Genomic DNA, 16,352 nt, shown 5'->3' on the forward strand with positions numbered 1-16,352 from the left:
CCATCACATTGCTAGGAGTTGCTTCACATAACATGATAACATAACAGCACCTCGGTAGTCATCATGCATGACATGAAATATCTTCCCACGTAGGGTCAAACCAAAGGCAACACCCTTCCACTCACAATACCCTACATGGTATAGCATGCTACCCATGCAGAAAAGCGCTTCAGCGCCCCATGTGGGGGTATTCAGCAGTATTTAAATGTTACAAAACAATACATTTGGTGGCATTGATGGACCAATATTTAATCTTTCTTGTTGCTGTGTCCTCAAGGCCTCACTACTAGTCTATAAAAAACACAAGCTTTAGCTCACAGCTGTGTTTGCCTGTAGGTTTGACAAAATAGTTTATCCATTTTTCTGTAAAGAGCTTGATCTTTTCAAGAACTTTACATGCACTCTATCAAAAAGAAGATATGTCCTCCAGTGGATATACCGCTGATTTTGTGCTCAGAATACATCAATTGTAATCTTAGCTCGCATGCTTGATTAAGTTGTGCGATCCTAGGCAAAGTGCTTTATCTCAGAGTACTTTAGATCTTTTGGCTCCTAAAATTAGGAACGCTTTACAAATTTTCGGTACCGCCCAATGACCACCAGCATTAAGCACTTTCTGAAATGTTTTAATTCGCATCTACTTAAACTCATGTTTAACCGATCGTAGTTCCCCACATAATTTATAACCACAACTTTGTAACCGAAAAGCTCCACAAAGTTGTTTAAGGGGATGAATTGGTAACAATTTTTTTATGTGAAAAGACTTTCAAGCAATTGAAAAGACTATTTTTATGAGTAACATTTGTTTTTGTATCGCTCTTTTTGTATAGCACTTGTGCTGTTTCTAAGTGTTGTAAACAAGAGGGGTTACAATTGCCCTATTCAGTGGTACTCAGTTCAGCTACTGCAGAAGCACCCAGGGCTGAGTCAGCCTTGCCAGGATACATCACATGTGTCAGCAGCAAACATTTAACTCATTGAGACACGCGGCTGGCATTTTGTACAGAGATTTTTGTAAATGTAGGCTCTTCGATTTACCAAAATACCATGGGCAACAGATGTTTTATACACCTTCAGACCTTAGGGCACTAGAGGTGTGGCAACCCTTGTACCACCCTTGTTCATCAACATTTGTTACTGAGGGATCTGGGAAGGACAAGGAATAGAAACTCAGGGGCATACTTAAGAGCCCCTAGCGCCACCTGTGTGCCGCCTTAGTGTCATGTTTTTGACGCTAAGGCGGGCTAAAGTGGCTTTCCTGCCATGCCATATTTACAAAGTGGCACAATGCGTCCATTGCTCCACTTTGTAACCCCTTGCGCTACATTATGCCTGCGCCAGGCACAATGTATGCAAGGGGGGCGTTCCGGTGCTAGGAGGCCTAAAAAAATGGCCTAGTTGAAATGTAATAGATTTCACTGCGCTATTTTTGGCGTCACTTTTAACGCCTGCTCAGAGCAGGTGTTAAAATGACGATCCCATAGTAACCTAAGGGCCTCTTTGCACTTTTCTACACTAGTGTCAAAATGTGGACGGTAGTGTAGCAAAGCGCTACAATTGTGACAACATTTTTTACCCTATTGTGCTGACGACCGCCATGGTGCGCCATATTATAAATACGGCACAACCATGGTATTGTAGGTGCCGGTGGGGAAGGGCGCAAGGAAAGTGGTGCATCACATATAATGGCCCCTTTTTCTTAAATATGGGCCTCAGTGTCCTGCTCGCTTAATGTTCCTGACTTCATGACCCTTGAGATTACATGTCGGCTGCTACCCCAGGCTGCCTGTAACTGATGTACATGTGATCTCTTTTTGAGAAAAAAAATCACAAAATCACGCAAGACTGGATGATGCGTGTGTGACCTGGGATTTATTTTATTTTGGTTCAGTAAAAGTACATTTTCAGCCAGCCGGAATGCTGCCAGCTGGAGCAGATTTCATAAACAAATGATCATAAATTAAATAATCGTGCACGAGCATTGAGGTTGTGTTGTGCACGCGCCTGCTGCTTTGATAAATATCCCAATGTTAGTGATTTCTCTCTTTTTCTGAACCCTTTTGTGCGTGAGGGTGTAGTGCCCGGTTACTTACCAGTAAACTTCGTTATCCTTAGTCCTTCTTGTTAACTTAGGCATATTTAAAGAGCCCACCTTCTGCAATGAATATTGTCTTTCAGTGCTGGGTATGGCAGCATTATGAAAAGGGCTGGGTAAGGCAGCATTATGAAGGGGGCTTGCAATGGAAGCATTATGAAAGGGGCTGGATATGGCAGCATTATGAGGGGGGCTGGGTATGGCAGCATTATGAGGGGGGCTGGGTATGGCAGCATTATGAAAGGGGCTGGGTATGGCAGCATTATGAAAGGGGCTTGGCATGGCAGCATTATGAAAGGGGCTGGATATGGCAGCATTATGAGGGGGGCTGGGTATGGCAGCATTATGAGAGGGGCTGGGTATGGCAGCATTATGAAAGGGGCTGGATGTGGCAGCATTATGAAGGGGGCTGGATATGGCAGCATTATGAGAGGAACTTGGTATGGCAGCATTATGAAAGGGGCTGCGTATGACAGCATTATGAAAGGTGCTGGATATGGCAGCATTATGAAAGGGGCTGGGTATGGCAGCATAATGAAAGGGGTTGGATATGGCAGCATTATGAAAGGGGCTGGGTATGGCAGCATTATGAAAGGGGTTGGATATGGCAGCAATATGAAAGGGACTGGGTATGGCAGCATTATGAAGAGGGCTGGATATGGTAGCATTATGAAAGGGGTTGGGTATGGCAGCATTATGAAAGGGGTTGGATATGGCAGCATTATGAAAGGGGTTGGATATGACAGCATTATGAAAGGGGCTGGATACAGCAGCTATGGCAGCATTATGAAAGGGGTTGGATATGGCAGAATTATGAAAGGGGCTGCATATGGCAGCATTATCAGAGGGGCTGGGTATGACAGCATTATGAAAGGGGCTGGGTATGACAGCATTATGAAAGGGGCTGGATATGGCAGCATTATGAAAGGGGCTGGGTATAGCAGCATAATGAAAGGGGTTGGATATGGCAGCATTATGAAAGGGGATGGGTATGGCAGCATTATGAAAGGGGTTGGATATGGCAGCATTATGAAAGGGGCTGGATATGGCAGCATTATGAAAGGGGCTGGATATGGCAGCATTATGAAAGGGGCTGGGTATGGCAGCATTATGAAAGAGGGTGGGTGTGGCAGCATTATGAAAGGGGTTGGATATGGCAGCATTATGAAAGGGGCTGGATATGGCAGCATTATGAAAGGGGCTGGGTATGGCAGCATTATGAAAGAGGCTGGGTATGACAGCATTATTAAGAGGGCTTGGTATAGCAGTATCATGAAGATAAATCATCACGGAAGCAATTTATAATGGCCAGAATGATGAAGGTAATTCATTCAGAGGAAATTTTTGGAGATAAACGTTGATGAATAACATCATGGAGCCAGTTCTGTGTGTGCACACTTATGGAGCTGGTTCTGTCTGTGCGTAGTTATGGAGGTGGTTCTGTGTGTGTGCAGTTAAGGATTAGTTCTTTGTGTACACAGTTATGGAACTAGTTCGGTGTGTGCGCAGTTATTGAGCTGGTTCTGTGTGTGCACAGTTATGGAGCTAGCTCTGTGTGTGCACAGTTATGGAGCTAGCTCTGTGTGTGCACAGTTATGGAGCTAGCTCTGTGTGTGCACAGTTATGGAGCTAGTTTTGTGTGTGCACAGTTATGGAGCTGGTTCTGTGTGTGCACAGTTATGGAGCTGGTTCCGTGTGTGCGCAGTTATGGAGCTGGTTCTGCGTGTGCTTAGTTATGGAGCTAGTTCTGTTTGTGCACAGTTATTGAGCTAGCTCTGTGTGTGCACAGTTATGGAGCTAGTTTTGTGTGTGCACAGTTATGGAGCTAGTTCTGTGTGTGCATAGGTGTGAAGGTGGTTCTGTGTATGCATGGTTGTGGGGTTACTTCTGTGTGTGCAAAGTTATGGAGGTAGTTCTGTGTGTGCCCAGTTATGAAGGTAGTTCTGTGTGTGCCCAGTTATGAAGGTAGTTCTGTGTGCGCGCAGTTATGTAACTAGTTCTGTGTGCGCGCAGTTATGTAACTAGTTCTGTGTGTGCAGTTATGGAGGTGCTTCTGTGTGTGCACAGTTGTGTAGCCAGTTCTGTGTGTGCGCAGTTATGGAACTAGTTCAGTGTGTGTGCAGTTATGGAGCTAGTTCTGTGTGTGCGCATTTATTGAGGTAGTTCTGTGTGTGCGCATTTGTGGATCTAGTTGTGTATGTTCACAGTTATTGAGCTAGTTCTGTATGTGTGCAGTTATGGAGCTTGTTCTGAGTGTGCGCAGTTATTGAGCTAGTTCTGTGTGTGCACAGTTACGGAGATAGTTTTTTGTGGGCGCAGTTACGGAGCTAGTTCTGTGTATGCACAGTTATGTAGCTAGTTCTGTGTGTGCCCAGTTCTGAAGGTAGTTCTGTGTGGGCGCAGTTACGGGGCTAGTTCGGTGTGTGCCCAGTTACAGAGTTAGTTCTGTGCGTGCGCAGTTATGTAGATAGTTCTGTGTGTGCGCAGTTATGTAGCTAGTTCTGTGTGTGCCCAGTTATGTAACTAGTTCTGTGTATGTGCAGTTATGTAACTAGTTCTGTGTGTGTGCAGTTATGTAACTAGTTCTGTGTGTGCGCTGTTATGGAGGTAGTTCTGTGTGTGTGCATTTATGGAGCCAGTTCTCTGTGTGTGCAGTTATGGAGGTAGTTCTGTGTGTGCGCAGTTATGGAGCTTGTACTGTGTGTGCACAGTTATGGGGGTAGTTCTCTGTGCGCAGTTATGGAGCTAGTTGTGTTTGTGCGCAGTTATTGAGCTAGTTCTGTGTGTGCGCAGTTATGGAGCTGGTTCTGTGTGTGCGCAGTTATGGAGGTAAATCTGTGTGTGCGCAGTTATGGAGGTCGTTCTGTATGTGCGCAGTTATGGAGGTCGTTCTGTGTGTGCGCAGTTATGTAACTAGTTCTGTGTGTGCGTAGTTTTGAAGGGAATTCTGTGTGTGCACAGTTATGGAGCCAGTTCTGTGTGTGCGCAGTTATGCAGGTAAATCTGTGTGTGCACAGTTATGGAGCTAGTTCTGTGTGTGCGCAGTTGTGTAACTAGTTCTGTGTGTGCGCAGTTATGGAGGTAGTTCTGTGTGTGCGCAGTTGTGTAACTAGTTCTGTGTGTGCGCAGTTATGGAGGTAGTTCTGTGTGTGCGCAGTTGTGTAACTAGTTCTGTGTGTGCCCAGTTGTGTAACTAGTTCTGTGTGTGCCCAGTTGTGTAACTAGTTCTGCGTGTGCGCAGTTATGGAGGTAGTTCTGTGTGTGCGCAGTTATGGAGGTTGTTCTGTGTATGTGCAGTTATGGAGGTAGTTCTGTGTGTGCCCAGTTATGTAACTAGTTCTGCGCAGTTATGGAGGTAGTTCTGTGTGTGCGCAGTTATGGAGGTAGTTCTGTGTGTGCGCAGTTATGGAGGTTGTTCTGTGTATGTGCAGTTATGGAGGTAGTTCTGTGTGTGCCCAGTTATGTAACTAGTTCTGTGCAGTTATGGAGGTAGTTCTGTGTGTGCGCAGTTGTGTAACTAGTTCTGTGTGTGCGCAGTTGTGTAACTAGTTCTATGTGTGCACAGTTATGTAACTAGTTCTGTGTGTGCGCAGTTATGTAACTAGTTCTGCGTGTGCGCAGTTATGGAGCTTGTTCTGTGTGTGCGCAGTTATGAAGGTAAAGCTGTTTGTGCGCAGTTATGTAGCCAGTTCTGTGTGTGCGCAGTTATGGAGGTAGTTCTGTGTGTGCGCAGTTATGTAACTAGTTCTGTGTGTGCGCAGTTATGAAGGTAAATCTGTTTGTGCGCAGTTATGGAGCCGCTTCTGTGTGTGCGCAGTTATGGAGGTCGTTCTGTATGTGCGCAGTTATGGAGGTCGTTCTGTGCAGTTATGTAACTAGTTCTGTGTGTGCGCAGTTATGGAGCCGCTTCTGTGTGTGCGCAGTTATGGAGGTCGTTCTGTATGTGCGCAGTTATGGAGGTCGTTCTGTATGTGCAGTTATGTAACTAGTTCTGTGTGTGCCCAGTTATGGAGCCGCTTCTATGTGTGCGCATTTATGTAACTAGTTATGTGCGTGCGCAGTTATGGAGGTAGTTCTGTCTGTGCGCAGTTATGTAACTAGTTCTGTGTGTGCGCAGTTATGGAGGTCGTTCTGTGTATGTGCAGTTATGTAACTAGTTCTGTGTGTGCGCAGTTATGGAGCCGCTTCTGTGTGTGTGCAGTTATGGAGGTAGTTCTGTGTGTGCGCAGTTATGGAGGTCGTTCTGTATGTGCGCAGTTATGGAGGTCGTTCTGTGTATGTGCAGTTATGTAACTAGTTCTGTGTGTGCGCAGTTATGGAGCTTGTTCTGTGTGTGCGCAGTTATGTAACTAGTTCTGTGTGTGCGCAGTTATGTAACTGGTTCTGTCTGTGCGCAGCTATGTAACTAGTTCTATGTGTGCGCAGTTATTGAGCTAGTTCTGTGTGTGCGCAGCTATGTAACTAGTTCTGTGTGTGCGCAGTTATGTAACTAGTTCTGTGTGTGCGCAGTTATGGAGCTAGTTCTGTGTGTGCGCAGTTATGTAACTAGTTCTGTCTGTGCGCAGTTATGTAACTAGTTCTGTGTGTGCGCAGTTATGGAGATAGTTCTGTGTGTGCGCAGTTATGTAACTAGTTCTGTGTGTGCGCAGTTATGTAACCAGTTCTGTGTGTGCGCAGTTATGGAGGTAGTTCTGTGTGTGCGCAGTTCTGGAGCTAGTTAAGGTTGTTTGACCACAGCACATGAGACCATTCAGATAATTTGGAAATATTCTATTGTGTCTGAAGTTAAAGGAGAAATACATGATAAGCAGAATTATGAATATAATACAATATGAACATAATTATGAAAGTAATTCAGAAAAATACAGACTGGTTGGCACAAATGCGGAAAGCGGAAAGCAGTGCTACCCTTGTTCCTAGGCTCCACCTGGGATGGTGGAGTCTTCCGCCCTCACCGCAGCCACTGCTGACCAGACACAACCTGAGATGCAAGACAAGGGGATAAGACAGACATTAGAGACAATAAATATTACTTTCTGCCTCGCTGCTGTTCTGGGCACGGACATCTCCAGATTGGAAAGGATGTCTAAAGGCAACTAAGGAAGCTTTTAGTAATCTGTCACAAACATTCTGATCTCACATGGGAATGATAAACCTTTAGAAAATCTCTCTATCACCAACTCTGGGCCTGATTTAGAGGTTGGTGGACAAGTCACTCCGTCACAAACGTGATGGAGATTCCGTTCTCCGTATTCCAGTTTCCATTAGATATAATGGAATGGTAATACGCACGCAGGATATCCGTTACGTTTGTGAGGGAGTAACCCCATCGGCCGAGCTCTAAATCAGGCCCTCTGCCTTTGTCTGAAGCAGACTTTCCTGAGACTAAAATCTAAGAATATATACGTGGCCAATAAGATGCTGATTTCACTTCCTCCCTTTGGCAAAAATCAATTCTCATAATGTCCTATTTGTGCACCTTCAGAGATTGATTGGCTTATTTCGGATGTGATGTAATTCCTTAGTAGGCCATGACTATGCCCAGACGTGGTCCCTTGCTCACGGTTCAACTGGACCCAAGGTGCATCTGACTGAAGAGGCCCAAATAGGCCAATAGTGGTCTTGGGATGCTTGTGTTCTTGTTTAGTGAGGACATGGCCTTGCACTTCATTCTTGACTGTTCCTATTGGAACAGGACTAAGGCTGATTTGCATATGGCTGGGTCTAATCTGAGGTGCCCAAGTGATTGTCAGTGGTGAGACTATTTGAAAGCATTACTCCTATTACTTTTTGTGTGTGTGATGTATCACCCTAACAGGCTAAGGGGATACCCAGACGTGAGTCCTGTACTCACTGTGCCTCTGAAGCCAAGCTGCACCAGACTGACGAAGCCCATGTAGGCTTAAACCAAGCTTGTGTTCCGGTTCATAGAGAATCTGTCAGCAGTTTGGGCTGAATTGTTCCTATTGAAACAGAACCAAAGCAGATTTGCATATGACTGGGTCTGTGATTGTCAGTGGTTAGATTATTTGCAAGCATTCCTCCCATCACCTTTTGTGTGTTTGTTATAATGAAAGCTAATCTTAACTTCACTTGAACCGTTGTTTTTTCAGGATTTCTTTGTCTTTTTTCATATCCCACATGCAACAGTTCCATGCACCCAATCAACCATGGCCAGCTAGACCCCACTGCCCATGACCTTTGGCTGTGCACGTTTGGAGTTGGTCACAGGGACTGCCTGAAGTCAGGCACTGCACTGAACCCTAAGTGTCTGGTCCAGCTCCACAGTGGGGTGGGGCTGCAACGCTTGGCCTTTGGTTAGATTTAGCACAAAACCCTCTGTGGAGGTCAAGCTCCTTTGCATCAGAACTTTGTTCATGCACATAGGTGTTTGACTCCATGTGGTCAGGCCCAGCACCCATCTGCAGTGTGTGGCCAACCCTACTGGAATAGGCCATTTGGCTGTGCACAGCAGAGTTTGGCGTGCATGGCCCATTCTGCCAACCTCTTCTGTGCATGACTTTTGGTCATAGACATCAGGGGTTGGCAGCAGGAAATGTAGCCCAGCCCTGCCCCCAACCGGCTGTGCACAGCTAACTCCCATTTAGAGGCTGTTAGCCAAGTGCATCTGTAGTGCTCTAAACACATTTTTTCAGGTTTTTTTCCAGGATTCAGGAATCTGGCATAGGATTCACAAATCCTGTGATTAAAATCTTTCTTTTTTATATTTATGTAATGCAAGACGGAGCTCTTTGGAGCTCCCTACATGGGCCTCAGCCATGGTAGTTTAACCCCCCCATGCAATTTTTCAATTTATTTTCCCAACAAGGTGCTCAGTGCACCATGCTGTGGAATGGTGTTTGCAACAGGAACATATCTGTGACAGCAGACAGGCAGAGATATGGGGATTCATAAATCCACAGTTGGATTCACAATGGGAAACAGTAAGAAAAGCTCTCTCGTCCAATGAGGTGCCTTTACGTTTTTAAATTGGATTAATGGTTGAAATAGTTATAAAAATTAACCTCTTTATTCCCGGTGCAGAACAATACTTAAATGTTAATTTCTCCAAAACTAGTGCAAGGATTTACACAAAATAAAGTCAAGGCACTTCATTGAGTAACGTTTGAGTTGTAAGCCAAGATTGTTATAAACCTGTTCAGCTGTTTTTTCTGTTACAACGAGAAAGTAATCCGAAGGCAATTAAAATGAAAATTGTCACTTTTGCCATGAAACTTGCCAAGAAGAACCCAAATGGGTTTACCTTTTATGGAAAGATTCCTCCAGAGTTGTTAAATGGCACCAAAGTTATCAGGAAACAAAAAAATCTCTTTTAAATGGAGAAACTCTGACATAAACATAACTATTGCCACCTCTGTTTTGCATATGATGTAGTCGCCACTGTGTAGTTATAGTAAGGACCTAGTTACTACTGGAAAAGTGTTTTTTTTGTTTGCTAATAACTTTGGGGCTATTTGACAAATCTTCACAAAACGTTCGGAAAAAGTTAATTCACTGCAGCTCCTTCCTGTAAAGTTTTGGGGTAATTCGTCAACTGGCAGCAGAGAAAAAAAGGCGGTCCCAAAATGCAATTTCCCCATGCAGTTTTTTATAGGAAAATTTAACAGTGATACAGTAAAAAGTGATGAATTGAATTATACCAAAGCTGGCAGAAAGCTAGATCTTGGTTCAGAAAGGATGCTTTTTGCGATTTGACATAAATCTGTTGAGTAGTTTTTGAGAAATTAAGGTCCAAAACCTTTTGTATCTGAATGGTTTGGTTTTTGGGATGCTGACTAGAGAGTCCTGCAACTTCAAATAATAGAGTGATCCAATTTCCAGAGGGGGCTTTTTTCCCGTTGGCCACCTCCCACCTGTGGGATTGAAAAACTCCCACGTACTCCAGCGGGAGCACACACTCTGATTGCTGGCCTCAACGTGAAAAGAAATAATGCAACCGCCATACGGGACATGAGGACTGAACAAGGTCTGTGGTTTGTCCAGTTACAGTTTTGACTCCCAAAGTAGGATAGATGGCTGATGTGCCTGGTGCAAAGCATGGTGTAACATACATAGCACCAATTAGTATTTTATGTAGATAAGTAAGTGGGTCACTGCTTTTGACACTGAGATCATTTTGTTACTTCCAGTTCATAAGTTGCAATCCTTCTAATAAAACACAGTGATCTATTTACCTGCATCAAAGAGTGGCAAGCTAACTGTAAGGCATGGGTTTAGATCCTTTTTGTTTTTTCTCTCAATCTGTTGGTATTCTAAGATTGCAAAGAAGGGTTCCTTTGGGAAGTAATACAATATTGTTTTTACAGACAACCACAATCCCTGTGTTATGTTTTATATCCTGACTTAGGCCCTCATTATGAACTTGGCAGTTCAGACCGCCATGCCGGCAGCGGCGGAAAAGACTGCCATATTATTAACACAGGGTGGGCTGCCTGAGGCTGCCCTCCGCCACCGCCAGGCTACCGCCGACAGGCAGCCCGACGATGGCGGATTACATTATCTGACAGGGCAGCGCAGCAAGCAGCGCTGCCCTCTGAATAATGTTCCCTGTTTTCCCCAGCCTTTCCCTGGCAGGTTTCCCCACCAGGGAAATGCTGGCGGAAGGGGTGCTCTGGGCCCCCCGGGGGCCCCTGCACTGCCCATGCACTGGGCAGTGCAGGGGCCCCCATGTAGTGCCCCATCGCGCAGGTCACTGCCCGATTTACGGGCAGTGATCTGTGTGACGGGTGCTGCTGCACCCACCGCACAGCGGCATTGACGGCGGCTCCATGTGGAGCCATTTGCAATGTCCTGGCCCTGCAATCTGCTGGGCGGCGGGCGGAAACAGTGTTTCCACCCGCCGGCCCAGCAGAATGTTCTTTATGCGGCTGGTGGGGTCTCAGGGGGCTGGCCGTTTATGGAAAGACCGCCAGCATGAACACGGTGGTGTTTACCGCTGTGTTCATAATGTTAGTGTTTCTCCTGACCATTCTGTCTTAACAAGACCATATGTGATTCCTACACCTTATACCCCTCGTTGTCTCATGTAATAATTCCTGTTCATTGATTTACACATTTGTATGATTTATTGTGCCTCTTTGTGATGTAAAGCACCCTGACACCCTACACTGGGATGAGTAGTGCTGTAAAAGAAAGAAAAAAAAATAGATGACATTTAAATCATTTGTATAATTAGTCATACACACATCTTTCATTTTTACAGTGCATGCACATCTCTTACAAAGGTGGGCTGAACAAACTCAAAAACCTGCCTCCTAGTCATAGTTTCCCTAAAGTACTTCTGAAGATATAAGTTATATGCCTTTCTTTCCTTTCATAGCATTTGCATCTAGGCAATAAGCTCTTAAAAGTACCTGTCCAGGGTGATATTTGAAGAAAAGAAGGGCTAATGGTCCTTTAAATCAGGCCCTTGTTTTGGGCCCGGCTGGAAGTACAAATAAGAAAGCCCTCTGCAGCCTGCTGCTCCGAACGAAACGCAGACAATGTGCAGGCACTTCTGAATTATGTCCCGGTGTTGGAAAAGGACACCAGGACACATTTAGCATGTTTCCCTGGGTCGGTCAGATCCCACATCCAACCCAGAAGTAGCTGCTGGAACCAATGCAGTCCCCCCTACTTTCCAGCACTGCCCTGCTGACACTTCAAATGTAAGCACCATGAGGCTGGGCCTAACGTTTACAAGGGACAGCTGAAGCTGAACTATGTTGTGTTAAATCTAGCATTTTGTGTGTAAACAATGCTTCAGTTTTTACTATTAACCGCTAGGCCTAGTCTGGAGAGCTGTATGGGAGCCTTTAAGGTCAAGTCACATGTGAGTGATGCAGATCTTCACTTCAGACACGTGTGGAATGTGACCTTTAGTATCTCATATTTCTTGTACTCACTGTACCTGGCTTTGGAAAAAGTCAACATAAAATTTAAGTGTAAAAAATGGTTCGATGTTTTAGGGAAGGGCACACACAGTAGGGAGTTTTTATTTTAACAATTCGTCACTTCAAAGACCCCAAATAGCAGCTAAGCTGGTTACACAAACTTAAAATTCAGAGGAAAGATGTACAACATATGGATTTCCTTATACTACTCAATCTATCAGCCTCAGAAGGATCAAAAGCTGAGTTCGACCTGCCGGGGTTCAATCTTGTGACCTGGAGATCTCAAGAGATCCATTGTATGTGCTATAGAAGTGATTTGTAGTGACTGAGCTTATTTTCTTCAGAATTGTCAAGGGACTGAGACCTAATGTTGCAGTCGGTACATAATTTATATTTATAATATCCTAATGATAGAAGATGCAAGGGTCTTGGGACCGTTTCAAATTTGGCATGTTTATGTTGTTCCAAAGGCAGCTCTGTTAAAAACTACTAAAGAATAAACCCTTTTAGAAAACAACACTGAGCAGAGGTATGCCAATATGCAAAAAAACTGTACGTCTATCAAAGATTCTTTTTCTCAAATGGGGTAATGTCCACAAACCCAAGCTTATTAAGTTATAAGAAAGCAAACAGCAGGAAAAACCTTCTATTAGGACTATGTTTGCAGGAGACACAAATGTGCAAAAACAATTTTAGTGGCATATTTATTTTGAAAATGTTATGAGCATGGAAAAACTCTGGAGGCAAAACTAGAAAACTCTGAAAACTTTGCTAACAGCATGAAGTGTGATGCTTGTGAACTTCGCCCTACTTCAGTAGTTGCCAGAGTGGGTCAAGGGTCCAGGGTATCCATGTAAAGAGAGGGTCTGCTCAGCTAGGGCTGCCAATAATCGGGTGTCGTGGCGAACTTACTAACTCCTGAGAGTTCTGTGGGGTGGGAAAATAAGGCTATTTCAGCAGCTGTCAAGCTATGTAAGGCCAAAGGCCAAACAGCAGTTCTCAATGAGGTGGAAATGTGGAGGGTATACTCCAAATCTTACACTACAAGAAAATATTTTTATAAGATCACTAAGTAATCTCTCCCAGAGAACCCCAATAATTCCCTTATTTCAGAACATTCACCTTAAAAATTATTGGGGTTTGTGTTGCTCACTGGACTCTTTTATTCTGAATAGGATCATGGGCCTCTGAGGAACTGTATTTTTACAGGGACACCTTAAGGGAGTTACTGTCTCTTGCTGGTGCCACACGTCTTTCCTGGTTTCAACATCTTCATCACTGGTCCCGGATCCTGGGATTAGACGAACTGTGGAACGACTCCCGCACAATTACTCACAGTTTAAAAGGGGCTGTTACAGACGCATTCTGGGAGTATGTCCAACTAATCCCACATAGATGCACTTCCTTGGGCAAGTTTGCAAAAGTTTCATTCTTCAAAAGTCCTTCCCCATGTAAGAGGAATATGTAGACTTCGGCTAGGTCTTTGTTTATGAGGCGGCAATTTGGAGGATTTAAAACCAGTGAGCATACTGTTGAGTGGAAACAGGGCTCTGTTAATGGGGTCTTATATGATCTGTGCACCAAGTGCGCAGTAGAAAGCATCCAACATGACTTGTGTTTTTGTGCAATTTATGCCAAACCTAGACATCAATGGATTAGACCACTCTGCCCTAACTGGGGATTCCTCACTTTCCAACCAGCGCTTAGACTTCCTTTAGACTTCTTGGCCCCTTATAGTCTTTGGCATGAGCAGATTCTTGTAAACAGTGTGGCTATTCAGAAAGGAAAAGGCAAAGGCTTAATATTCTTAACACATGTTGAGGTCAATTAATTGATGTTTTTTACCCATTGTATTTTGTATTGATTTTTGTTCTGACTATATTATTCTATGTTGCAAATGCATTCCTATTTTATGTTCATATGTGGCTTTTAAAGCCTGACATATTCAACCCTGATTGGTTAGAACAAACATATGACAGGGCAGGAGGGTGGTATACGCTACCTGACCTTTTTCAAGCATTTAGGGTAGACATAGGAGACCAATGCTAAAGTTTTTGTCACTGGACTGTGTTTTTGTTGCAAACTTCTTAAGTTCCTTTTTTCCTTGGTCCACCCCTTTGTGTTATGACGTATCTAGATAATACCATAAACATGAAATTGTATACCATCGGATGTTTAAAATGTTGTATAGCTTTTAAGATTTTTACCTGAAATAAAGCATTTTTGATGATGACTGAATACAAAAACAGGCAGGTTAATTCTGTGTTTTTTATTCTGTTTGCTTAGCTAAAGGTAATTGTATAATTTGAAAGGTAGTAACTAAGATTAAACCTACTTTTAGAGTGTTCTCTGGGGACATCATGCTAATGGCTTTGTAGATGTAATTACACAAGGCCGGTTTTGTCATCAGCCAAGGCCCAGTGGGATGCGCATGCCTGACCTCACCACGCTTCGTGGTAGAAGCTAGTTGTCCATCACCGGCAGGTGTGTGTGTAATTATAGCACCCGCTCACTCCCCCTTTCCTTTCCTGCAGGTGTTCTGAAGTTAATGGAGCACGGGGAGGATTACGTCTTCACGCTGCCTAGTGCGTACGCACGCTCCATCCTCACCATTCCTTGGGTCGAACTTGGAGGCAAAGTCAACATCGTCTGTGCCAAGAGCGGCTACTCGGCCGCTGTGACCTTCCACACCAAGCCTTTCTACGGAGGGAAGATCCATAGGTACGGATACTGCACCACTGCACCACAGCACCACTGCCCCCACCGCACCATTGCTCCCACTGCACCAGTGCATCACAGCTCCACTGCACCACGGCACCACTGCCCCACCGCATCACGCTACCACTGCTCCACCGCATCACTGCACCACCGCATCACGCTACCACTGCTCCACCGCATCACTGCACCACTGCTCCCCAACACCACTGCATCACTGCTCCACAGCACCACTGCATCACAGCTCCACTACACCAATGCATCACAGCTCCACTGCATCACTGCATCACAACATCACTAATCCCCAGCACCAGTGCACGTGCTGTGGCTCCTCTGCCCTGCATCCTCTTGCAAGCAACTTGATATGTATGATTGAATCTGAACTGAAATAGCATGTGAGAATGCACGTTTGAAAGTCCATTTTTGTGAAGTTAAGTGACACAAGGGGTGTAAAAACATTTGTGAGTGAAGTTCAATGTGTGTTCCCTAGCCACTTGCCTTTGAATGTTGCAAAGGGGAGTATATCACCCAATGACCTCTCACCTCTGACCTTAGAAGGATTCAGAGGAGAAAGGCCATGCAGTGGCCTGTTTTCTCTACTAGTTGCATATGGATGTTGCAGAGGGGGCAGATCACCCAATGACCTCTCACCTCTGACCTTAGGTGGTTGCAGAGGAGAAAGGTCATGCAGTGGACTGTTTTCTCTAATACTTTCCTTTGGATATTGCAAAGGGGGCAGGTCACACAGCAACCCCTCATATCTGACACTTGCCTTAGAAAGCAACCTATCACTCATGAAGCTGTGGTCGAGTGGCTCTTGCTCAAGCCTTAGTGGCGACAAGCCAAAAGGCCATGAAGTGGCACGTGCACTGGGATTGGTGCCTTGAAACACGGCGTGGGGGAACGAATGTACACAGGACTTTCTTGTCTGACACTGGCCTCAGTAGACTGAAAGGAAAGAGGGATTATGTGGTCACTCCCCTCTAAGAATTGCCTTGGTAAGCTGCAAGGGATAGCTGGTATGGTGTTGCTTCTACACTATTCTTACCTGTTATTAGAGTCTGTAAATAACAGAGGGCAGGCAAGGGCCCCTCCCCTCTCTTATACTGGTGCAAAGGTGAGAGGTCACCCCTTTAACCTCTTTCCCACTTCCCACCATGTCCCCTTCCAGTAGGAAGTGGGCGTGGTGTGGCTGCTGCCTTTTCCCACCACTCTTGCTGGAGTAACTCTTCGGAATAAGGCCTCTACCTTCTCCTACTCCATCTTGTAACTTGTAGAAGCGAAAAGTAGCTTTGGTTATCTCTCTTCCTACATTTACAGACGTCCGTGAGGAGATGCTGGGCAGAAGTTACCCCGTGTGTGACTTTGTTAGATAGTTCATATCTGGCATTCAATGGCGCATGTTTCAATGGAAGGAAACAACTCGCTCGTCTAGGCGCGAGGCCATGAGGAAGTCTTCAAGAAATCGCCTTACTCAATGGATCCAGCCCTCCTCAACTGACAATGGAGATCCCCGCTATAGAAAGCAAATTATGGCCATATGATGCAGAAAGGAAAAGCACATTTTGCTGCAACAAGAGACAAATGATGCTGCATATCATGCAGTTAAGGCATATTACGCACAATATTCTACGGAAATTTTACCTAGA

General features: G+C 44.8%; 1 protein-coding gene across 2 annotated transcripts in view; it reads left to right on the forward strand.

Annotated features, from left to right (window-relative positions):
- OSBPL10 (oxysterol binding protein like 10) overlaps window positions 1-16,352 on the forward strand; it is a 553,744-nt gene that overhangs the window by 510,026 nt on the left and 27,366 nt on the right. For both annotated transcript variants that reach the window (XM_069211998.1, XM_069211999.1), the window contains one exon: window positions 14,523-14,709. In XM_069211998.1, the coding sequence (XP_069068099.1) occupies window positions 14,523-14,709 (187 nt within the window). The remainder of the gene's footprint in view (window positions 1-14,522; window positions 14,710-16,352) is intronic.

This window comes from Pleurodeles waltl, chromosome 10, assembly GCF_031143425.1.
Source record: "Pleurodeles waltl isolate 20211129_DDA chromosome 10, aPleWal1.hap1.20221129, whole genome shotgun sequence".
NCBI classification, from domain to species: Eukaryota; Metazoa; Chordata; class Amphibia; order Caudata; family Salamandridae; genus Pleurodeles; species Pleurodeles waltl.